This window comes from Lepidothrix coronata, unplaced genomic scaffold, assembly GCF_001604755.1.
Source record: "Lepidothrix coronata isolate B3197 unplaced genomic scaffold, Lepidothrix_coronata-1.0 Scaffold11, whole genome shotgun sequence".
NCBI classification, from domain to species: domain Eukaryota; kingdom Metazoa; phylum Chordata; class Aves; order Passeriformes; family Pipridae; genus Lepidothrix; species Lepidothrix coronata.
In genome coordinates, this window is record NW_016690191.1 from 5,382,522 (window position 1) to 5,408,337 (window position 25,816).

Genomic DNA, 25,816 nt, shown 5'->3' on the forward strand with positions numbered 1-25,816 from the left:
CACTTCATGCATAGCAAACGTAAATAATCCTGCTGCACCCACCACCCCCCTAACCCTTGTGCTTCAGGAGCGCTGCTATATACTATCAAACTGACAGTGATTTCATGTTATGTGGCAAAAAGGAAAACCCTGAGCGACAGCAGCAAGGCTGGGGATGTCAAATGAAAACTGTCACATTTATTTAGCTCCATGATTCTCCAGACAATATACATAAATATTGTTTTACTATCCCCACCAGCCAAATGTTAAGAGCTATTTGCATCAGCCAGGGTCCTGCAGCTCACCCAGCCTGGCCAATGAGTCTGTCATGATCAACTCTTGACTCAGGAGAGGCTGGCAAGAAACAAAGCACCAGCTCTTGTTCCAATGATACAGTACATTAAATAGTCTCCTCATCCTTTCCCACTGCAGATGTAGCCAAAAGGGCAGTTTGGAGTGAAAGCAGGAAATAATGGCTCAATGATGTATTGAAAAGTGATCTGAGACATAAGAAGTTTGTGGACACTCATTGCCCCAAGTCCTGAAAGCCTTCAAAGCTCACTTGCTTTTTCTACACCAATTAGTTCCAGCAACTCCAGTGAGCCCACAAGGACAAAGCTTGGTGCCTATCTGCAGCTGTGCTGGATGAGGGCCTGTATTTTGCATCCAAACTCTTGCTTTTTACTTTCCCCCCTCCTATTTTGAACTCTCACACAACAAAACCAAGTCCTTGTCTCTCTCTAAGCCCTTTGTTTCTGTACAGCTGTTAGTGCTGGCTCTGAAGCCTCTTCCCCATTTCCTGGCCTTTCCGTACACAGTGGTTCACCTGGTATCATCCACAGTGAAATACCTACAAGCCAAGTAGCCCTTATTGTAATGAATAAATCACAGCTCAGACAGCAAGATCAAAAGCTGATCCAAAGGGTTGCAAAGTGTTGGACTTAATATATGCACTTAAAACACCCATCAGATGCGGGATCCAGGTTTCTGCTGTGACAAGCACTGGCTTCAGCATGGCTTTGTTGATGTCGCTGGCAGGCCATGCCATATGGCAGTGCTGAGCCTAATGTGGTAGGTGAACTCAAACAGCCTTGAGACAAACCCAAAAACAGGTCTGCCACATGCAAAACCCACCTCAGCTTTTTGTTTTACTGCTCTCCATATGACAACAGAAGTTTAGAAATGAAGAAGGGATTAAAATACTGCCAGGACAGGGATTGAGGGGAAAAAAAGGTCCAATTTTCTCATTATATTTATTCCCCAGAGGTCTGGAATGGTAAGACTCCGTCTCCTGTAAGGTAGCACAGCTGGGAGTACTCAGAGCTGAAAGGAGCTGGAGGACACTCCAATGCATCCACCAGCACCCAAACTGTCACCTCACCTTGTGCTTGCACAACCTTTTGTGCACCAGTGAACCCACCTTTCATTTGGTGGGGTGAAACAGTCTGACAAGGAACGGATGGAAGCCCAAGTCTGATCACCATAATTTTACTAAGCAGCCCATCTTGCAAGCTGCTACCAGCTGTCTTGCTCAGGCTGCAGCTTTCCTGTACACACTGGTGGGATGCCCAGCAGGCAAACACTGAAAGGATCTTCAGCCAGATGGACCTTGCTTAACACAGGATGGAGAAGCACCAGGGAGCACAGGCCGGAGAGACCTCAGTTGTTAAGCTTATGTTCACCCCAGAGCAAGAGGGTTTAATTAATTACTGTATTAGCAAAATGGAAATAAAACTGAACACAAGCGTTCTGATGAAAAGGTTTGTACGTGCCATACACATGGTTTTGTTTACAAAAACACCAAGTCTTAAGGTCATTCCGCTCTGCTGCTGGTCCTTGAGAATTCATGGATTTTTTAATGATGACACAGAGTAGTCTGGTGAAAATAAACGCACTGATTTATTGATTGAGGGAAGAGTTAAACATGCATAGAAAAGGTGAAATTGCACCGAGGAAGGAACACAAAATTCTGACAGTTTGATTGATCCTGACTGGAAATACTGTGTCCTATTGCTATGAGGACAGTGTGCAGAGAAAACTCACTGTCTTCTTCCTGATTTCCATGATGGTCTGGAGAACCAGAGACCAACCAACCTTCCACCCAAAAATTTATTCAGTCCATAAAACCTGCTCTCTGCAACTCTTAGCATGTCTTGATCACTTAACATAGCACCCAAAGTCCACACAGTATTCTGGGACATTATGAATGGCTCATGTACAAAATTACAGAACTTAAAAGTAATTTTGAATATTATTTTACCAAAAAAAAAAAAGAGCTGTTTCATTACAGAGGGAGAACTCATTGACCACATTTTAGACTACATTACAATCTTGTATTCAGTTAAAGAAAGAATCATATACCAAAGTTATGGACATAAGCCTTTTTTTAATAACAGATACTCCCTTTATTTTAAGACAACTACAAGGAGCCAAGTAAACAGCCAAAATTATTGTATACACCAAAATTAATTACGGCTTTTTTCCAATCATCATTTTTTTCTCATCTTACTCTAGGACTTATCTGGCAATTTCTTGTTTTGCTCATGGATATACACAATATTTCAGTACTGAGAATTTTACCATAACAAGTATCTAATTCCAGAATGGATCAAGAACTGACATTAGTAGACATTTAACTTTTAAACTAGAATAATAAAACTGTTAAGTATCATGAAGCTTGTACCTCAACAATATTATAAGAAGAAATGGTCCCTTATGTATTAACAGTCACACATTCTTGTTTCTGTAGATTCTAGAATAAGAATTCACACCAGGCATTTGCTAATTAGAAGCAAATCAATGTAATCCTCACTACTATTACCACATTTACAGTGGTTTTTGTTTTTTTTTTCAAACACAAATAGTGTATTGTATTGTTCCCAAAGTCATATATGACAATTAAAAACCCCATGATTGATAGATCTGATGTCTTTGGTTGGCTGCTCTGAAGGTGGGTTGGTATCAAGACACTTTCAGCAGTCTTCATAAAGGATTTCATCTATTGGAACATCATTTTCTGTCACAGGCACTGATTCACAAATCTGTTCTCTAAAAGCCAAGGCAATCGTGTAAGGCTTTCCACTGGGATGTTTCATACATCTTTCAAGATAGGTATCATAATATCCTTTCCCTCTTCCCAATCTGTTGCCTTTTTTGTCAAACCCAAGGCCTGGCATGAAGATAAGGTCAAGACCTCCTGTAGAAAAATGAAATAAACATTAGTGGATACCCTGTGGATTTCCTGATGGCTTGACTACATCACATAACTTCAGACATTTGCAAAAACGGAAGCTTTGTGTTTTGCAAAATGCTTCCCTCTCTTTGATCAGATGAAAAATACTTTGAATACTAAACCTGTAAATTTACATTTTCATCTTATCAATTTCATACTAGATCAGCTGCAAAATAATTAGGTCTTGAAAACCTAGAAGAAAAAAACTCCTACATTTTAACAAATTTATTTTATCATTTTAACCCCACACTTCCAAACACTAATGATTATGACTCTAAATCCAGGCAGAGACTGCACTCAGTGAAATTAAATGCAGGAGGAATTAGAAAATCAAATCAACTTCAACATCAGACACAAAAGTAGAAAAGGAAAAAAGAATGAAAAGGAGACATATAGGAGAGAGAGAAGACATCTTGACACCACTGTAAGATGTCATGAACCTTCTCTCAACCTCCCAAATCCAAAGAGCCTTGAACACAATACATTCTGAAAGTGGGTATTTGCCCTCTTACATCAAGATGAAGGTTTGAAGGTTTGTCTCTTCGTGATGTCAGGTTCCTTTTCTGCCAAAGGACTTTATTCCTCGGCTTTCAGCAATTTTCACTGTTGTTCCAGCACAGCACACACACACATTGTTTGCCTGCCCTGAATATCCCTCCTTCTGGAGGGATGCGTGGGCTCCCCGAGATTCTTGTGAGATTGCACTTGATTGGAACTCAAAATGAGTTAAAAAATTGGAACAAGCTGCATGAGCTGCTGATCACCTTGCTTTGTTCATAGCCTATGAATGGATCAGTACCACGCCAGGGAGCTACAATTTACACTGGGCTGCACACTGGTTTCAGGAGCTGATTCACAGCACTGCCAAGGCAAAGGAAACCGTCTGCCACGTTGAGTGACCACCAGGCATGGAGGCTGCCAGTGTGGAGATCCCCATCACTTATGCAAGGCTTGTACACTCAGTGTGAGAAGTCTTGCAAGGACACCCCCTAAACAAATGAGCTTGGCTGGCCTGGTGCTGACTGCTGAACCCAGGAACTTCCCACTTACTAGTTTCACAATGCAAAGGAAGTCTTTTATTTCTTGCTGCTGAAGCAGACAGACACTTAAGGAGAGAAGGGCAGGGAGTGGAAAGCCAGCACAGACTAAAAGACAGTTGACACGAGTCTGGAAAGAAAGCAAATACTGCGTCTCAGTCCACTGCTTCTGCCTTCTTAGAGGAACAGTACTTAGCCTTGAGCAGCTTTTCTGTGACCAGCTTCTGCTCTTTCACCTGAGGTACTTTTCTGCTTTTTATATGTCCAAACCTACTTTCCTGCTATTTTGGACTGAGCTGGTCTCACTAGATCTAGCCGAGGAATGATGCTCACCATTCAAGGAGATGCGTGGGAGCATGTACTGGAAAAGCCAGAGCTGAGCAGTTTTTCAGTTGCCAGGGAATCCCATCTGAGATCATGTATCAACTCCAAACTCAGCCTGGAAGAGCATGTTAACAGTTCCCATAAGACCAACTCCTTTGCACACACTTCCCAGGCTCCTGGAGATTTCCTTCCACTCTTCATTGTTCAGAGAAGAGTCAGTGACATGAACACTCATCCATCATGAACTGAAGACTTAATTAGAACATTGATATAAAATATGCAAGGCAACACAGTGTGAAATGCTTAGAGAACATCCATCTTGCAAATCCAGCGTCATACAGTCAAGAAACAAGGAGGTCAGAGGAGTGAGAGGATGGAATTAGCTAAAGGCCAGACCACAGAATAATACTGGTAGAAACAAAGACAAGTCTGAGTGTTTCACCACGCTGCAGTCAACTTTTGACTCATGGAGCAGTAAAATGAGTAAAATGCCAAATGGCAAAGAGAAAAAGAAGCCTGAAGGCAGAAGTATGGCCTCCCCTGAAAAGAGATGCCATTGTCATGGTATCACCTTGTACATCATGTTGGACATACCATGTCACATCTCCTCAGTTTGCAAGTTGAAAATTTCTCCTTGCCAGTTGTCAGACCTATGGACTAGGACATAGAAACCAGCTGATATCTCCCCATTAGCAAGACCAGCAATAGATTCTGCAGGTCAAATCCTCCCCAAATTACTCCTATTCCTCCTACTCCTACTCTTACTTATCCTCTCCATAATCTGCCTCACATCAGCCTTGTGTAGGTATTCAGGTGCCCCAGAAACCAGTAAGTACCAAACACTAAGAATGCACAGAACAAAACACACTCTGCCTTATGATCTGTTTTAGCTGTTTTCACTCCAGCTGCCTCTCATGACAAAAAGCAGGAAACATTTGCAGTACTGGTAGCAGGAAGAATGGACACTGGGGGCAAGTCTGCACAGTAAAAAGATGCCACTTCTCCTTACATTTGTGTTCCAGACAGCAAGAAGACAAGTCACAGGAAGCACTAAGGGAAGAGGGAAATTGCAAAAACAGTGAAAGGAAGAAATAGATTTTCTATGGAGTTTAACTGATAGCACCAGACACCCTCCAGCGAATTTAGATGCATTAAAGTGCTGTGCTTTCTTCTGGGTTCTCTGGAGAAACACAGGCTCTTCTAATGAGTTGGCTCCTCTATAATCATGGGGCTTTTATGATGAATAACTCCACCAAGCTTGTGCAAATCTCAATATGAAAAATTATGCTGCAAATACTGTAATGGTTACCCTTATATTTTTCTCCTATTGGAGTACTGAGATACTGACTGCCTTGCTCTGACTCGCAACATGCTGTCTGACATCCATGCAACTCACACTGCACAAGATTAAGTAAAATGCCAAGCAAGACTGTTGGTACACAAATGACACAGCTAACTCTGCAAGGAGCCCAAGGGCAAGCCCAAGCCCAAGGCCCAAGCCCAAGCAGCATTGGCCCCAAGTCCTGCATCTGGATCTAGAATGAATGGCATAGAGCTGCATGTAGTAAATGCTTCCAGGCCACATAACTTGTGGAGCAATAAAACCTCTTGTTGTGGCTGTGGCAGTGCGGGGGAAGAGCAGAGAGGTGACACACAGATGAGACCAAGATTGGAGACACATAAGATTGCTATCAGCAATGAGGGTACATCAACAGGATGGCAGATGAGGGTAAGAACATCTTGACCCTCTTGGCACAGGGTCCTCATGCTCCCAAGCTCTTCTAGCCCTGCAGGACTACTGGGTGACGCTCAGGATGCCCTGCAGGCTTGCTCTGTCCTCACATCCAACTCCCCTTGCTCCCACAGACTGCTGTGTGAAATGGCATCCTTGTCCCTGAGAACACAGAGCAGATACTTGGGCATCAAACACGGCATCAGGTTTTAGCGCCTCCTAAAACACACTAAGGAAGTCTCACATTCACCACCTACTTCTGGCCCTCTCTTTGTAACGTCCACTGTCTCCCATGTGTCTGTGGTGGTTCCTGGATCCCTGAGGGTCCTGTGACTGCATGCCAGGAGCCCAGGAAAGCACATCCACAGTCAAGAGGGCTTTGCTATAGGTAATCTGTGATTCTCCTGGAAAACTTGCATATGGTTTGGAAATTGCTAAAGGCTGAAAAACAGTCTCAGCGACAGTGTTTTGCTCCAGCTTCTATGTAGAGAATATCCATGCTCCTTACACACTTTAAGCTACTGGGTATACCTGTAAGGTTAGTAATTATGATGACAGCCACCTAATACTCACAGTATCTATGACGTGAGCTCTAGTGGCCACAGGTCCTTCAACTGTGGAGCACCATGCATGAAACAATATACCCTGACTTATCTATCAATGTGGGAACACAGACCTGCTGACACTGCCACACAGGCTTCACTTATACTACTAAATGCAGCACAGCCAGAAAACAAATTGATTTACAGCATCACAGGTGGTCAATACTTTAATTGTCAGCACACTGTCTGGCACTGCTGGCCCAGGTGACACCCATGACTGCTCCAGGGGACAGGACTGCCACAGGCAGTAAAGACAGAAGGGTACAGGTCTGCTTCCTTCAACAGCGTGCAGTTCTCCCACACCAACAAACCTGGTTTTACTCCTCCAGATGCAGACAGATTTTCCTGCCACATGCCAGAATATGCAACACAAATCTTCAAACTGATGCTACAAAAATACTGCTGTGATGCTCTGCCATAAGGTCTGGTAGTATTAAAATACTACAAACTGCAGAAAAGATTAAAACAAAACATTACTCCCTTAGGGCCACAGAGGTATCATGTGAGATCAAAAAAGAAGAGAGGCCAAGTTCTGTGTAATGTGGACAGGACTCCTCTGTGCCACTTAGCCCTGTGTTATTTAGCAGTGTAGATGCTGTCATAGCTTCCTAACTTGTCATGTGGCTGTAAGGCATACTCTGTTTGCACTGACTTGCTTACATCAGTGTAGACATACCTTATGTTACATAGAAGTGAAATGATTTGCCCAAGGACTCAGGAAACATGTGGCAAAACTACACGCAAGAGGCAGGTGTGCAAACTGCACGTCCCCTGACTTAACCAGCAGACCAAAACATCAGCAGCCCCTCTCGGTGTTTTAAATAGGAATACACAGTTTCGTTTCCTCTAGGCATCCACAGTAAACTTCCCCAGTTTGGCAGTGCATTTCTCATTACCTTTCATGAGGATATCAGATTTGATTTGTTCCCCAGGGAAGGATTTTCTCCTTGCACCTCATTACCTTCCTTCTCCCTAATCTGATGTTCCTATTTGAAATGCCAGCCAGCATTTTCAGAAGTGTTCTTGACAATGGTTAATTATAGAAGAGTCTGTCAAACTGCACAGATACAGGTCATGTAAAGACTGCTGGGGACTTGTTCTGCCCTCTGAAGGAGCAGCCTGCATGGCCTCTCTCTTCCCAGGTTCGAAGGGGAAGAGCCCACTGCCACCCGCTGTGTGGGGTCACTCATCTCCCCCTGCACAGCTTGACAGTCCTAATGGAAGATGAAACTGAAATACTTTGTCATCCCACCTTCTCATCCCTTGCTGCCACTTGCTTTGTGGACACAGCACAGTGCCTGGGACCCATCAAAGTGGGAGCTAGGACTGTTTTGATTCTCTCCTCAAAAGCACTGACAGAGGATAAGGCAGAGGCCAAGCTGCAGCAACTCTTGTGTGCCTGTAATGGCAATGTGCTCATAAAAACCATGCTCACAACACAGACACTGCCTGAGCTCAAGCCTACAAGAGGTCAACAGTGATCAGCTCTATGTGCCACTGTTGCTGCTCCTCACAGCAGCAAGGATGGCTTGATCCTCCCAGCCTGGTACCTCAGGGAAGAAGGAGTTTTCAGTGGTTAGTTTTGTTGCACACACATCTCGCTCTGCCCTGGTAGTCAGGGCCTCGCCCTGCTTTGCTTGGATGTAAATAATTACACAAGATACAGCCAGAAGAACCAGGACAAGAACAGCTTTCTGTTTAAGGGAAATGAGTGTTAATGTTGCTATGCACACCATAAACAATGTCAGATCAGTCTGTGCACAACCTCTGTGGACCTGAAAAATATCTGAGAGCTGTTCATTTACAAAGAATGAAAGCTTACTTTGGTCCTTTTCTGATCTAGCAAAGACTACAATGGATTAAAAAAACAAACCCTTTTGCAGGAAAACTTTACTTTTCAGAATGGAAAGGGTGCAATAACCATCTGCTGCCTCTGTATCTGCTACCCTGGCACAGAGGAAAAAACTAACTCAATCACTCGATCTTGATATCCAAGTATCAGTCTTGTTGACATGCAGGGTATGAGCCAATGAATTGGAATAACTCACAAAGTTCTAATTATTGACAGAGTCATTACTGTAACTAATTACAGTCAGCAGCAGCATAGTTAGGCCTTTTGGGTAGGTGTTTGCTTTCAACACATACTCTATAGGGCACAGATCATCATCTTGTTCTGTATTTACACCGTACCTAACACTGTGGTCTGGGTTAATCATCAGATCTGGGCAAAACAACTCTACGAAAGTAAATATTTCACTTATACTGCAGCAAAACAAATCCTTTCCCCTTTATGGCTTCTCCCTAGAACACCCCAGGTGCCCCCAGCACTGCTACTGAGGTTGCTAACACTTACTATTTCCTTCCAGATAAAAAGTCTTCTGCCCTTTGGAAAAAACCTGCCCTTGGTTTCGAGCTCAGTGTATCTGCTCTTACATGTCTCTTGGTATAAGGTCAAAAAGGGAAATGCCAGCTCTGTTTGCTACAGGCCTAATCCAGACCATATTGAGGCACGTGGTTCCTGAAGGGCTGGGATTACTTCTAGAGGAAACAAGTTCTCATGCCCACAAAGTCCTGGAGAAGACACATACTGTTATAACCCCAATGAAATGAGCAAGGAGAAAAAAACATTACCCTTTGCTGCAACTGATAAACATTTGGAAAAAAGTCATTCCTTCAAAACCAATGATGTGCACATTCAGTAACACAGAGGACTGCAGACATAAAGAGCTGTATTGGTTGCCTTTGTCCCAGCTGGTCTGCTAAAGTGCAAATGCAATTCCTTAAAAGAAAGGAAACTTGTAATCTCTTATTTGCTTACATGATATAATATCAGAAGCTCAGTGTGAATTCTCATCTCCTCAGAAACCCAAGTTACAACATGAAGAATCAGATCTTCAGTTGCTCTAAATCAGCATTGCCCCCTGACTTCCCTCTGCACCAACCTTGGGAATTACATGAAAAATATCCTGAGTTACTGACGTGAGTTTGAGAAAAAACAGTTCTTTTGTCTTATAGCTCCTTACTGTTGTCTTATAGCTCTCCTCTAGTGCTCACTCTGTACCTTCCTTATGATCCCAAACAGTTACCTAACAGGACTAAAAGTTGTGATTCATATTAGATTTAAAAAACCAGCTCATTTTAAACCGCAGCCAGTAGCTTTTCCTCCAGGTGTTTCCACCGTGTGAACACCTTTAATTGTGCAGGACCACATCACTTCAGCAGGACTTGCTGTTTTCTAACTATTCACAGACATCTATCGCTTTAGAAGGAGACAGAGAAATGGTCACTTTTATCCAGTACACACTAGCCAGGCCACAGGAATCAAAAATCAAAGTATCACATCCAAATCCCACAGGCTCCATCTATGGTCTCCTGCTATGGGACACACCATGAGGTCCTCCAGGCCTCAACTCCTCCAGGGAGAAATGCTGGTAAGACTAGGGGTAACTGCTTTACTTCCAATCTTATTTGTGTATGGTCATTGTGGGCACTTGGAAGGTTTTGTCTCCTTCCGTCTTTTAAAGAACATTTTGCCCACATCCATGCATGCCCTTTTTCATCCATACAGATGCCAAGCACAGTATCTCCTCTGCAATCCTGGTGCCCCAGGTAATTGGTCCACTAGCATGCCAGAGACAGCTTCTGTTATTACTTCAATAAAATATTTCGCAGAAAATAGAACCATCAGCAGAATCTACAAAACAAGCACTGAGCAACTCAGCGTTTATCTGTCTACTCATCCATGTCAGTGCTTTGTGTCAGCATGAAACATTGGTCTCCATTGGTCTCCACACTTGCCCTGCTGAACTGGAGCATAATAAAATATTTATACTTCTCCCTGAGAAGCTACATGATAGCCATCAGTCACACAGGCTTAAAACAACGAGTGGCAGCCACTCGCCCGTTATTAAACCTGAGAAACACTCTAATAAAGCCGCTGGATCAGCTCCTGTGCTACTGAGCTGTGCTCAAGCAAACACTCTCATATTTTGAATTCATTTAAACCAAAATCTTGCAAATTTAGTGCCAATGCAACTGAAAGGTCAACTGCACTGCACAGCATCAGCTGTAGTTCGTCAGCCCTGCTCAAACAAACCTATCTTGCTCCACAGATGAATATCCTTTAATGTGTCATCAGAGAAGATACTGTATAAAGCTAAGACTTGTGTTTCTAGCTGGTTTCACAATGTGGAAAGGCTGTGTGAGGCTGTAACCATCACAGTCATTTCCCCTAAGGTTTAATTTACAGTAAGATGAGTCTAGAGTCTCATTTTCAGAATTTACTAAATATCTACCTAAAAGAAAATTTTAAAAGTACTTTTCTATTTCACTATTATTCATCAAGTCTCTGTAAGCCCTGTAAATAAACCAAGATCACTCAATGCCACCTACAAAAATGTTTGGTTGTGCAAATTCAGAGTAAAGGGAAAAATAGCTTAAGACTGCTCAGTTATCAGTCTGGGAAAAATGACTTATCTGCTCCTGATACTCAGATATGTGAGCATGGTCTGATTGGGAAAACATGGGCAACTAAAAATGTTTAGTTCCAAGGCTTGCACCTGGGGTCTCCTGCGATTTTAAACTACAAAAATACTCTTAAACAAGATGTACCAAGGAGCAATTCCAAAGAGAGGACAAATGGCATTTGAGCTGCTTTACAGTGCATCAACATATCTTGTTAAATCAGCAAATACTGACTGCAAATTTGCTCCTTTAGAGAAACTCACAAGGCATTGATGTGAGAACTGTTTATGTGGGTATACTGCTGCAGCCTAAAATACAAGGATCTTTGTGCATCTTTACAGGTTTTTATGTGAAATTCTTTAAGATCTTGTCAGCTATACTTCCCATAGTGTTTATCTGAGCACTCATTTAAATACTCCCACTGGATACATGTGCATGTGCACTACTTCATTTTTTCACTCTTCTGCATGCTCCTGTCTGGGCATTTTTAAGTCTAAATATGACAGACGTGAATCATTCAGGGTTTTTTTCAATACTTCATGCATCACTATCAATATTTCCAACACCCTTTGACTCACTCAGCAGGCAGCCCATCGTAAAACACACAGAATTGCCTGTGAAATATAAATGGGTAAGACATTAACTTCTAAGTCAGTGCATAAACCTGAATTCTGTAAGGAGTGACACCACTCGATGGGAACATCAGGCATTCTTGCAGGCAGGGTTTATTGAATATGCAGAGTCAGCTGGTTTGGAGGTGATGGCACCTTCACTGTCACTGTCAAATATGTTAACATCATAACTGAGAAATCCTGCTTCTGCCACCACAATATTTTCTTTTATCTTTTTAAGCTTGCACAGTTTAAAAAACCCGACTCTCCCTTGAATCCTTCACCTCTCTCACTCCAACTCCTGAATTTTTGGGGAAATTAGGCTGAAGCTCTTGTTATTCTGTGTGTGTGAGTACAATGTCTGGATGAGATTTTAATTATAGGAAAACAGCCGAAATGACACCACTGCTCCACAGTAAATGTATGGAATACTGACACCTGCCGGCAAAGGGCTTCCTGTCACTCCTGGACAGGAATTTGCCCTCAATTACATCCCAAAAACTCACTGCCATCTCACGTGTACAACAGCCAGCGCAGGCAGGAGCTGATTTCAGTGTGATGCCAAACACGAAGACCAAGAGCTATCCTTACACTGTGAAACAACAGCGTGAGGCTCCTGCTCCCTGAAAGCAAGTGGCTCTCGGACAGTCCAAGAACTTCCCAACACAGAGGGGAAATGACAGTGTATTTTGGACCTCAGCAAAGACAGCAGGGATTAACTGTGCCAGAAAGATAAATCTTTTGTAGCTGTAAAAGTGCTGACCTGATTTAATAGCCCACTAAGCTGGCAGAACACCAACCCTAGGAAAAAGAAAGAAAGAAAAAAAGTTGCAATTTTCTGCCAGATTCATGAGCTGAATCTGCTCAGCAGAGTACCAGAGATGGTTCCAAGGCTGAGAAGATCAAGGGAGCACAGAGTTGGGCACAAGAAAAAGGCACCAGGACTATCCCTCCTGGCACCAGCCGGCTGCGAGTAGGGCTCAGGTGTCTCATCAAACCACGTCTTCAATCCACATTCCCTCCACAGGTGGAGCAGCAGATTATCTGTTCTCCAGATAATGTGCACAAAGACACTGAGATGAGCTTGGTGCTGGCTCTTCCTTTCCGAAGATGAGAATAAAGGGAGACAGAAGAGTCTTTTTGGATTAATTACCGCAGCCAAAGAAACTTGCACGTTGGCATTTCCCCTGTATGAGTTGTTGTACAGACTCCTGCTGCACTCCAGAAATGAATCTCACCTCTTATCTGCCTTTTAAAGACTCCTGTCTCTAGGAAACAGTACGAAGAAAATGACAGTGCTACTGTTCACACTCATTGGAGCAAAATTAGCCCTCTTTGAAACAAAGCCCCCAAGAGTTACTTGTAGTGAATTCAAGGCCTTTGCTCATGTGGCTTTCACTTCTCTTCAAACTTTAACTGATTACAGTAGAATTAACCTTTTTAGTTGTTTTGCTGAGTTTTCTGCAAGAAGGCAAATATGGATGACACTTAAGATGACTCAAAGGAAAAGCACTCTTTGAAAGCCTTAATAAACTTCATGAAAGCAAACAGCCATAGGGCTCCAGAGCTCTCAGCCCTCCAAGTTCACTGCAGGACACCCTGGCATGGGTGGTATTAAAATTAAACCACACGGTGTCAACAGTTTCCTTCTATACGAAGGAAATTCAGGACATAAGGACACCAAAAAGCATTACAAAGTCATGTCACATAAATATGTGAATTTTTGCATTTCAGAGCATTTTTTCAGAAGCCTATCAAAAAAAAAGTCTCTTTGTCATCATGTTGTACCTGTTTCTGGACAGAAGCACTGATAGAAACTCAGCTAAAAGTGTGTCTTCACCTAGTAAATTGAATGTTGATTATTAAGCTGTTTCAGAGAGTTTTGGAAGCTGATGCAGACTAGGGGAAGGGCTGAGACAAGCTCCAGGAGAGAATCCCAGCACTGGGATGGACTCCCACATCTTTCAACTGCAGGCTGGGATGCAGAAAAACCCTGAGGGAAACTTGCTATCACCTGAAATGTTTTATTTCCAAGCGAGCACTCTCCTAGCTCTACCTGCTAAGGAACAAGATAGATGGAATAATAGAAAACTATTTAATGGATCTTTAATACTGGAACAGGCATTTTTGTAATGATGCATCATTGTGGGATATCTGTGTGGAAACCAGCAAGAGATCTGCTCGGTGATCTGATGTAAAAGGCAGTGTTATGGTATATATAGGAATAATTAACATCTCCAGTGCCACTACATGTATTTCACAGTGTTTCTTCACTTGGGCTTAAAATTTTCTCTCAGGTATCTTTTTTTCCAAAATAACATCAGAGAGATTGTAAAGGTTGAAAGACCAGTGGCTGGAACTCTTACAGATTTAGAAAAATTTCTATATGAGAATAAGAAAACAGACAAAGTTTGACAGACAAAAAATATAATAGATATACTACAGGTGTAACTAAACAATGAATAATAAAAAGAAAGTAAATCAAATATCCTTATTTAGTTTTCATCATGGAAGAATGAAGTATCACTTGAACTGAAAGCAGTAAATTTAAAATGAATACAAGGAACATAATATTTCACACATCGCAGGAACATAATATAATATTAACATAATAAGGAACATAATATTTCACATTACAACTAACTAACCAGTACAACTCACAGCTGTCAGAAGGCAGCAGAGCCAAGGGCTTAATACAAATAAAATTAAATGCTTAGAGGAACGCTCCAAGCGCCTGCTGGAAAGAGAAACCAGAACCTGTTTTTAAGGGGATAAGCTGGGGACTGCAGCTGCAAAGGTAGGGAGAAATTTCAGTTATTGCTACACAGCTACAAGTTGTAAGATTTCCTGACTCCTGTAAAACACAGGATGCTGTACTGAATGTCCAGTGCTCTGATCCTGCACTGTGAGGGGAAACATCCTCTCTCCACAAGAAGATTCATCACCAGAATGTTAATGCTTCACTTGCACTGAATTTGTTCTCCTTATGCATATCAAAATACTATGGCTCATTGTCTCCAAACAGAAGTTCATTCCAAACTTTAAATCATTTCATTAAAAAATAAATTACATTAGGAGCTAAGCCTTGATTTTCAATTTTGTTTCGTGCCATGCTCTCAGGTTTTCTTTTTTTTACGACCAGTGTAAAAAGATTTTAAATTATAATCTATCCCTTGACATATTTTGTACTGTAAGTTTTAATCAAGTCTCCCAGAGGAAAAGTAGTACCTTCAATCACTTTACAATCTTGTTTGGGGTATTTTTTAGTTTTTTTTTTTTCCTATGCAGTTATATTTAACATCTCTGCTTTTCACGTACCCATATTTCACTTATTCCAGATACATTCCAATCTGCATAGAGCTCATTTAAATATTCAATTACCTCTGAGCATTATTTACTACACATATTTTTTCAGAATGATTAGCATCATTTTGTATGGTCCCATTATGTCTTCATGGACAGCTACACAACATTTAATGCAGCTGAAGAAGCGTATTAGACCCTCCCTGTGCTTCAAGCCACAGCATTTTCTCCTCACAATGTTTTTTATTTCTAAACTGTAATGTGCCTCATATTTCAAAGCCCTCTCACTTCTGGTGCATTTTTTGAGGGAGGAGGGGGCAACCCATTATCTTTTTTTCACATCACATTTTATTCTGCAGTTCTAAGTTAAACCTATTCCTCTTAAGACTGTATTGCCACCACTTCAGTCACACTTCTGAAGAACTGTGCTAAGATTTGGAATAACTAAGAATACTAATGGCATCACAAGGCCATCAGTCCTGGCAGCAAATGTAGACTCTTTGAATGTATGAATAAATAGCAGGAGTTTAAAGACAGGTGAAAAAGAGTTTCTTCAGACAAAAATGTTTCTGCAGGGCAAATCCCAACAGCAAAGTTTCAGATAGGGTTAATGATCACTCAGAAATAGTTTCAAAGTACTTGAGGTTGTTTAGAACTGTACCCTAGAGGTAGCCAGCATTTTCCTTGCAAGAAGATCACATTTCCCATCATAAACAGTCCCTAAAAACCAAGTATAACCACGCAGGTAAGCTGTCCCTGTCTGTTTCTGCTACCAGCATGTTGTTGTAATTTATGCTACAGCAAGCCTCAAAGTGTTCTGGAAGTTAAAAGGGCAGAAAGATAAAACTACTCTAACCTTAAAAGCCAACATTCAAAAGGTTATGTGAAAATGAAGCTGCAAGACATATGTTAACATCTCCTCACTTTGTTTCAAATTCGGAGCTTTCCTTATTATTAATAATAAATATACTCTCAGAGCACAGATTATCTAGTTAATATTTCACTAATTATCTTCAAGGTAGAACAAAAATACCATGATCAATAGGCTTCCAAAGCTTCCAGTGCTGGAAATGCCAGAAGTCTCGAAACTAATTACAAAATACAACTTAAGTTAATATATTCCTTTCTGGGAGCAAAAATACATTATGCTGTTGTAGACTAGTAGCAGATTATTCAGTATTCTCCATTACATATAAGATGCTATATTGTCAAGTGCTGACATTTTCTATCTTAGGTATTTATGCCAAACTGAGGCATGGGCAGGGGGGTTATGTTTGTTTTATTTCTGCCAAAATGGTTCACTGGTTTCCAAGAATAAAGCCAGCAAAAAACAAAGCTCTGTTGGGCATGGGGAAAGCTCTGTTGCTCCATGCCCTGTGGCAAGAACTTGGTACCCTCTGTGATGATGATGTGGCTTTACCCTTGTGCAAATCCATTTGAGCCGAGCTGATGCAGTGCTGTAAATGTTTGAAAACCTGCCATTTGCATGGGCTTAGGAGAGATGTGTCAGGGTGAGTTCTGGGGCCATCTTCTCTGTACCACTGCTGGAGTCACAGGTGCCGGGGTGGCCCCATAGCTCTCTCTGGGAGCCAGTGCCACAGGGGATGTTCTCTCCATCCTGGCTTCTCATTCCCTCCCCACACACCTGGCACTGATCTGGCCACATGGTAAACCAGATCCACTCATCCGGGTTACAAAATTCCCAACAAAAACAGGGCGGGGGAAAGGAGGAAAACACCCTGCATCAGAGCAGGAACACGATGCAGCTTACCACAGAGAGGCAGGAATAGCCTGAAAACAGAAGGAGGGAAAATTCCCTAAGTCAGAATTGGAACAAAGACAGAGCACCTGGAGCTGCAGGCTCAGCTCCTCCTGCCAGCCCTGATCCAGCTGCCAGGACTCCAAAGGACTTTCATTTCAGTGGCTTCTCCTAGTTCTGCTGACTGGGGCAAGACTGGGAACCGAAACATGGAAGGAAATGATGACTGAAGTTTCACTGAGACTTTTTTTGGCACAACACCTATTTACACAACCCCTCATCATCAGCTTCCTACCAGCCCTTTAGTTGCATCAGTCCAACTCTGTGTGGTGGCCCTGCCAGAGAGAAGAAAAAACTTCTACTGGTGCTGGGTTACTTCTAACCAAGATTAGTTTCCCAGTATAGCTCCCACTGTGGCTGCAGAGCCATCTGTGCTGGCACAGGAGAGGAGGGGTAGGGAGCAAGAGGAGGAGAAAGGGCAGCAGCTTATTTAATCATGCACTGCCCAAAAGAAACAATCACCAAACTATGTCTTTTGTACTGTTTAGTACAAAAAGTACCATTAAACAGAGAAATTTTTTTAAGCCAATGAAAAAGAGAAAGAAACCAGTATAGTGGGGAAGGAAATGAGTAAACTGGGATGAGGAATCTTGTATGTCTGGAAGCAGACAAGTGAAAGAAAACAAAGCACATGATCTCCTCCCTTTCGGCAGGGACAAGCTATTTACATTGGCCCCACTGCCCCTGAAATCAGAGGCTGGGAGTGAGAGCAGGAGGAAGTGGGGAATATGGTGAGAAAGGCCAGAGAAGGAGAAGGAGATTCAGAGAGGCCGAGCAAAGAGCAAAGAGATGGAGAGGGACATTATGGTGGCCGAGAAATTAAAGCTTGGAAAAGGAGGGCTAGCCCAAGGTGGAGACAAGTCTGCTGGCACCTTCCCTGCACAACTCAGGCTGGAACCAGGATCCCGAGCCTCTGCTGCTTCTCCATCAGCAAATACCACTTAAATCTTTAAGTCACTGAACACTGCAGTGATGAAGAGCCCATACAGAAATGTAGATCTCCATCTGCAACCCAAGGTTTGAATAATGCACAGTAAAGAGGCATATAATGCAGCTTATAACCTGAGAGAAAAATGATTGAGCAGATACTCGGTAGGAGCATTCATTAATAGCCAGTAGCGTTCATCTTCATTTGGAGAGCAGGGCAGAATTGACAAGAGATTAAGCAACTGAATTAAGTTTGTACACATAATCCCATTTCTTGCATTTCTTAGAAAAGCATGTCCCAATCCATTAGAGTAAGCAGATTCAGAGCCATAGATTCAAAAAACACTTCATTTTTTGGCCAAGAAAAATATCTAGGCCAAACCTCCTCTCTCCATAACCCAGGTGAATGTTTGAAAAGTTGTCTATCATTTATTGTACAGCTCCAACTACTAGTCAGCAGTTCATTTAGTTACAAACATTTTAGCACAATATTTGCTCAGGTTCAAGCCTTCCAGTCCAAAGTTGGCTACCTGCCTCCCTTCAAAAAAGCCATCTCCAAGAATTTTACCAGATGGAGATACTCAACCCAATCTTTTTTTTATTTTTTGTATCCCAATAAGAATAATCTCTTTTTCAGAGGAGTTAGCTTAGCTTTTCACCCATAGTTCTCAGAGCAGGTTTAAGTAATAATAAATAACATTACAAATGAGGAAGCCCATGTCCAGCTCGATGAATCACACCGCCTCTCTAAACCACACTGAAACTGGAGCTGCTGGGGAAGTGTTCTTGAAATTTCTGTAGGAGTAGTGATAAAAAGCAAACAGGGAGCATGGTTTTATCTGATCTACTCCTTCCAAAGTTGTGCAAGGTATCTACACTTCTGTAAACAAGTACTGCAACCTGCCTGAACTTTCATCAGCAGTATTACCTTGGGCAAAACCCGATACCAGTGCACATTCCTACTCCTGATGGGCAAGGATACAAATGGGAATTGGTACCTATGAAGAAAATGTACTTCTGGCATACTCCTGAAGTTGTTTAAGTCTTTCAGCAGGTATACCTGGAAATTAACCAAGTCATGCACCTACACACAGCCCTATTCCAAAAATATCTGAACTTCTTTCACCTTTGTTCTTTCTGTTATGGCGTCCGTTTAGCCTAAAGAAAGCAACTTTTCATATGCCAATCAGTCACCCACAAATAGTAGAGAAGATCACAGACTTTGTGCTGCAAAACTGCAGGGATCTCTGTTTATGCCAACACGTTGTACTGCCAAGATGAAAACAGGTAAACCCTGGTCCAACAGAAAAAGGATCATCTCCAAAAGGAGCGGTTCGTGTCTACTCAACACTGCCTGTGAGTGCCACAAAAGACTGGGAAACTCCATGCAAAAATTATACCTAGTCTTATATGTGAGTTATGTTCCACAGTAACCACGCCTGAAGTTTTAAGGACAGTGTGAATTTAAGCTTTTTGCCATGCAAAATGAATACACTCAGAAATGACATGACTTATTTATGTACCTGCAGGGTATTTCTTGGAAATTACATAGCAACTTATGCCAGCAATGGGAACATTACTAATGTAACACCATGTTATCTCCTTATAACACTGTAAATGCCTCAGATCACCACCGTATTTGATATCATCACTGAGATAAATGTGTCATCCATGCATAATTCCAACAATAGAGGATGGATGTAGCAGCAAGGCAATTTGCATTCTTGCAAACGTAACAAAGTTCAAAAAGATAATAACTGACACAAAAAGAAACCCACACCAGCAAAAGGAATTTAAAGACATATTGAGATGAAGCATGTGTTTCTGTGTGGACAAATTAGGAGTGTGTGTCTGAATATGCAACTGTGTAAAAACCCTAAACTTCTTCTCTCTAATCTACAAACACTCTCCAAGGACTGACTTCCAATCCAAATGGCGTTATTCCAAGATTACTGTACAAACAGTACTAACAGACTAAAATTGTGTTTTAGGCAGAACAAGTCTGACATGGATGTACACCAGTTTTTACAACTGGTCTCTTGGCATCTCTCTGTAGACTGCAGTAGCTCTTTTGGCATTGCTCTCTGCCCATAACCATACCCTGGTGCAGAGAAGGAAGCAGCAGGTCCAGAACTAGCCAGGTACCAAAATGTGTTCCTGCCTTCCCCCACCTTCACTGCCTGGCACCCAGGTACATCTCAGTGCACTCTACACCCACAAGTCCTCACTCGTATCATACCTAAAACTGTGTGTTTACTCTGTGATCTCTGCAACAGATTTGTTGGATTTAATTAACAGCAGCTCATCAGTAGTACAAATGCTTGTCCTGAGTGCCTGAACTAAGCTCAGGTACCTTCAAAAGCTCTTAAATACCACCAATATACACAATTTACTGACAAAACTCAGGAAAACAAGTAACTGTGCTAAATATGAAATGTAAAGAAGATGTATGAAGCACTGTATGAAGCAGTGAAATCCCTTGCTAGCTAAAATGTAGACACAAAAAGGATTCTGAATTAGGAAAGAGGTAATGATTGAAAATAAAAATGAAACAAACACAGTGACGTGTTCTGGGAAAGTACATTGGCATCCCAAAGCAAATCCAAGCCCAAGTTCAGAGTCACAGAAATGTTATGTTGCTTTATCAAGCATTATAAGCTGGTAAGTCTGTGAGGGGTGGAAGCTGCCTGCACAGAGAATTTCCATCTAGAGAAGATTTTCCCAGACTCAGGTTTCAAGCACAAGTTCAACATGAGTTTTCCATTAGTAAGATTAAACATTTCTGTAGATGTTTCAGGAAGATATTAAAGTGTTTACAAAAAGAATGAAAATAACAAATGCAAACACAGAAAAAGTAAGTTTGTTTACAGATTTGTAGGAGTTGGGGAATTTTACATTAAGAAAGAGAGGTTATTTGGGGATTAAAACACACATAACACAAGTTTGATCTAAATGAACTTGTAACTTTTCAACCCTATGAAGAATCCGGTATCTGAGACAGCATTATAAGATCAAAATAAAAATGTGAGGGAATAATAATGGAAAAGACTTTGCAATATTTATCCATGCCTACAAGAAACTCCTTTTATTTTAAGTCTAAGGTCTCAGCCCAGAGAGCTGTTCTACATGGGCAGGCTCCATATCAGCACTGTGATTCATCCATGCAATACTATTGGCAGGATCAAAGATTTCAGAAAATTCTTATGTAAGTCTTCAGGCATCACCTGAAAAGTCCCCTAACTTTCAGGCAGCACAAACTAAAGTTCTCAGAGTGAATCCTAAACCTGTGAACCCCGTGACTTTCAGTGGCAGCCCCCAGCAAGCCCCTGTCTCCTTTATGAGCCTCCATGTTATGCTTGCTGAGATTGTGCTGAGGATGTCCATGAATCAGAGGAAGATGATTTATCTGGAGGGCTGAGTCTTCTTTCAGCTGGATTAGTGCAGTCTTGCCCCTGCCCTGCTGGCATGTCACAGGGGTGGCACAGGGTAGAGAAAAATGGGTAAGAGAAAGGAGCATCTCTCTACAATGTAAAAAATCAAAGTGTAACATTTCACTCTTGCTATCAGAGTATTTCCTACTGGCCTCCAGGCTCCTGCTCCTGCTCAAAAACCCCACAGTGCAGGAAGAAAATACTCACCTCCAGCAAGAGCTTCCTCTCTTGTACTGTCGTCATCACCGGGCTGAAGAATATTCCAGGATGTCAAAGCAAGTGAAGAAATGTCTTCGGCTGATGATAACTTCAGCATGTCCATGTGATTGCTCTGAGGCTTGTAACGGGGGATGAAACACTCTTTGCCTTGCTTAAAAATGTCCTTAATTATTTCTTCTGTCTGGACTTCATCTGGCATGCTCAGGAAGATTGCAATTCTTTTGGATTCTTGGTACTTGGGATGGCCAATCACCTATGTGGGAAATCGATGCAATCAGTTTATAAAAAGTTTTTGAAAAGATCAACTTACTTTAATTTAACACAAAACTGGAGCAAAATATCAATTGAAAAGAGTAGAGATACAAAATTCGATGCATCATAAACGGAAAAAACTGTCTTTATTTCCTACTCCAACATTTCTACCACTAACAAAATCAAAATAGGCAGATTTTTGCAGCTAGTGAACAAAACACTGTAATACAGGTTTGGGGCAGCAAAAAACAATTTTGGAGACAACCTCCTGATGCCCTAAATATCTGTGCCATGCAGTACAGACATCTTCAAATGCCCAACATCACTGGAGAAAGATACAGTGGGTCAGAACTGCCAGCTTATGCAAGAAGAGAGGTTTCAGCATTCCTTTTCTTCCATCCTTTCTACATGCCCATCTCTCATCCAGGCCTAGGTAGAATAAGAAGCACATCAATGATAATAACTCAAAAGAAAATTAGCATCAGAGCAGATGACTGCAGAGCACAAAGTCTTCCAAGACCTGGCCCCTCTTTCTTTTGTTAACCTGAATGTCTTCCCTCCAGCAAGTTTAGATATATGACTTTAAACATCACCTGCTTCTAATGGGTGATCTTATTACTGCACATTTTTCAGAGCTTGAAGGAAAGATGGCCTTGCCATTTTTTGCTTTTCATGAGATTGTGCTGGGCTTATAAAAGACTGAATAGAGGAGGGAAAATAAAAAACGCTTATATGGTGAAAAAGTGTTAGCAGACTCATACCTCACTATGTCTCTGCCCATTCCAGACTGAATTCCACATTAAAATTTGAAAAGAGGCTTTTAAAAGCTTATCTTCTTGTTCTTTAGTATCTTATATATTTTGTTACTTACATTTGGACAAAACAAATACAAATGTGTCCTTTCTCATTTAAATGTGATTTATTCTTATTCTACACACTTACAAAAATCTGTCAAAAACATCAGACAACTGAGAAACTCTCTAGCATCTACAGAACAGAGAGCAGCAAATCCTGTGCTCTGTGCTTGCATAACTCCAGGGTAACTTGATCTGAGCTTTAGCCTTTGCCCTGGCCTTGTTCTGAGATATAAATGCCCGTATCAGAGTCAGGACATGGTTCTCACTACTGTTTTTTTCTTTCTTTCTTTCCAGTAGAGCACTTAAAAGCCCAAGTGAATCAGTCAGAAGACAAATATAATTTTTCAAGGGGAAAAAAAAAGAAACACTTCAGACCAAATTACAGTGATGTGTTGTTCCTTGGCCATAGAAACATCTTAACAATTCAAACCCATATTTTACTTCTTTTTGTATCTGCCCAGCCCAACACGTGGATTTTTCCAACCAAGGGATTAAGCTCTTAAAGAACAGAATTTCCATGGCAGCTTTTGTTTGAAAAACTGGACTATTTACTGAAACTTCAGACTCCAGCAAACAGCTGTGATTCACACTGTTGAGGGCCTCCAGAGCTGAAACTTCTCATGGGTTTGGTGAAGAGAGAAACTGAGACCCCGAACTCCCTTTCAGAGGGGGGCTGTGTGCTGTTGGGCACAACACAGGTCCCATCTGCTCTGACATATCCAGTAACACATTGATTAGGCTGTGTATAGGAAAAAAAATGAGGTTGAAGATGTAAACCCACATGTGAGCAGGAAGACAGAAATTCAGATGTTCTCAGAACTGTGAATATGCTCCTACTATGACTCGGAGCAGTTTCTGAGAAGAGTGAAAAAATTTCCACACTTCAGAAGTAGTACTGCCCTTTGTTCACTAGCTGATGGAAATTTTTGAAGAATCAGAGTATGCAAACAGCACGACTTTAATCATGAACATAAACATTAAAAAAGAATCATAATCCAGGAGCTAATTAAATACTGGTGACTTGGTCTGCCTGTGAAGCTATTTCATTTGGAATATAAGGACTATTTTGAAATGAGATTTTACTACTAAAAATATTAGTCAGGTGTTATAAAATAACCTGCTCACTTTTATTAGCTGCAAGCACTGATATACGTTACAAAGCTACATTTTTGGCCTTAGATCATTCCAGATATTTTCTCAGCCTTCTCAAAAACTTCTCCATGCCTGATCTATTACCCCCCTGTAAGGAAGCTGACTCTACTGTCTGCCCCTTGCACAATGCCACTGTCTCATGCAAGCTCAGGATTTTCAATTTGTGTCAGATTATTAAAATGGCAGGATAACATCAATTTATGTGCTACTTCCCGACAGCTTCTTTTAAGCAAAACAAAAGCTGTATCTTCCAGTGTCCTCTCACTAACAGAAATGAGTGCTCTGTTGCTGTATTTATCAGCAGCAGTTAGACAAAGGCTGAGGGCTCCTAAAAATTCAGTACTACTTGGGCTAGGTGCTTACAAAGTCGGCTGAGGACTCTGCATTTCTCAAGAGGATACCAGTATTTGCTAAAATTTGAGAGATTTAAGTCTAGGATGCATGACTATTAAAATGCATTATCATGACCGTAGGACATGTCATATATACATATTTATAAAAAGTATTCTCCATGAAAAAAAAAGGTTATGTGAGTTCCAGTTAAACTTCCTACAACCTAAAGTTTCTGTGCTGCCACATCCCACTCATGAAGTGGCTACACATTAGTAGTAAATGAAGTCTATAAAATGATTTGAGATCCTCTGGCAGGAAAATAACCATATAAATGTAGATCATCCAGAAGTACCCGCTGGTGCTGCAAAAAAAATGAGGACTGTGCTCTATTACATGCAGTGACTGCAAAATAAAATTTTATCGTGTTTATTAAAATGATAAAATACATCTCTATAAAAACTGTGTAATCCAAACACAAACAGGACATTTCAAAAGTACATACCCACATCATGCTGTGGTAGGATACCAGTTAGGCAAACCCAGCTTGATATCTTTTAAAGTATAAAAATTATATTAGAAATAAAATTGCATGGAAGAAACACTGCTGTAAGATACAGAAGGGAGATGACAGCGCATAAAACAAGAGGCCAAATCAGGCAGTCGCTGAGTTTTTTTGTATGTACGGCCAGAGCCGGCCATGCAGCCACGTGAAGTGATATGAAACGTCTGAGATAAACACCCACCACCGCCCCCGAGGTGCCCCACTTGGGGTGCGTGGCAGGCTGCCCCCAGCGTCCCCAACACCCACGGGTCATGTGTCCCCACCACCCCGTGGGTGAAGTGTCCCGCCCACCCCACAGGTGATGAGCCCCACAATCCCGTGGGCGACGTGTCCCCACCACCGCACACGAGATGAGCCCCACAATGCCGTGGGTGAAGTGTCCCCAGCACTCCACGCCATATGTGTCCCCACATCCCCCCGAGCCCGGTGACCGGGCGCTGCTCCCGGCAGTTCCTGACACAGCGGCGCCACCAGCCCCGCTCCCCGGCAGTGCCGAGGGGGGACGAGGGGCAGGCTCCGAGGCGGAGCTCACCCCCCGCTCGGCGGCGGGGCCCGACGAGCCGGCGGGCGCCCCGAGTCACGGTTTCGCTCTGCAGGAGGGGCCTGGAAAGTCCCGGCCGCGCTGCCCGCGCCGTGCCGGGCGCTGCTCTCGGGGCCGCGTCCGCACCCACCTTGAGCCCGAGCAGGCGGGACTGGCGCTGCTTCTCGGCGGGGCCGAGCGCCCGCAGGCGCTGCCGCAGCTCCCCCCGCAGCGCCCGCTTGGCCGCCCGCAGCGCCGCCGCCATCGCGTCCCCCGCCGGCTCCTCCATGCGCCGAGTGCGCCGGGCGGGCCCCGCGGAAGCTGCTCGGGGCCCGGGCAGGGCAACGGCCCCGCGGCCCCGGCCCCACCGTGCTGGAGGGCCCTGCCAACAACAACCTCTTTTTATTTTTATTTCTTTCTTTTTTTTTTTTCTTTTTTTTTTTTTTTTTTTTTTTAAGCC

General features: G+C 42.4%; 1 protein-coding gene across 2 annotated transcripts; it reads right to left on the reverse strand.

The window, feature by feature from the left end:
• Window positions 1–1,859: 1,859 nt before the first annotated feature.
• Window positions 1,860–25,621, reverse strand: LOC108492668 (5-formyltetrahydrofolate cyclo-ligase-like). Of its 2 annotated transcripts, none has more exons than XM_017805245.1 (3): window positions 25,508–25,621; window positions 21,669–21,933; window positions 1,860–3,175 (listed from the first exon to the last, which is right to left on the reverse strand). In XM_017805245.1, the coding sequence occupies exons 1-3, from the start codon at window positions 25,619–25,621 to the stop codon at window positions 2,952–2,954; spliced, it is 603 nt and encodes a 200-aa protein (XP_017660734.1). In that variant the 3' UTR covers window positions 1,860–2,951. The 2 variants fall into 2 exon arrangements, with proteins under 2 accessions (XP_017660734.1, XP_017660735.1); XM_017805246.1 differs by lacking the exon at window positions 25,508–25,621 and adding an exon at window positions 24,777–24,800.
• Between the last annotated feature and the right edge of the window lie 195 nt (window positions 25,622–25,816).

Bases quoted from the DNA above. Each gene is read 5' to 3' on its own strand.
- LOC108492668 (XM_017805245.1), bottom strand. From the start codon at position 25,621: ATGGCGGCGGCGCTGCGGGCGGCCAAGCGGGCGCTGCGGGGGGAGCTG. The intron at 21,934-25,507 runs GTGGGTGCGGAC...TTTCCCACATAG, and splicing joins CCCGCCTGCTCGGGCTCAAG to GTGATTGGCCATCCCAAGTA. The intron at 3,176-21,668 runs GTGAGTATTTTC...ATTTTTCTACAG, and splicing joins AGAGGAAGCTCTTGCTGGAG to GAGGTCTTGACCTTATCTTC.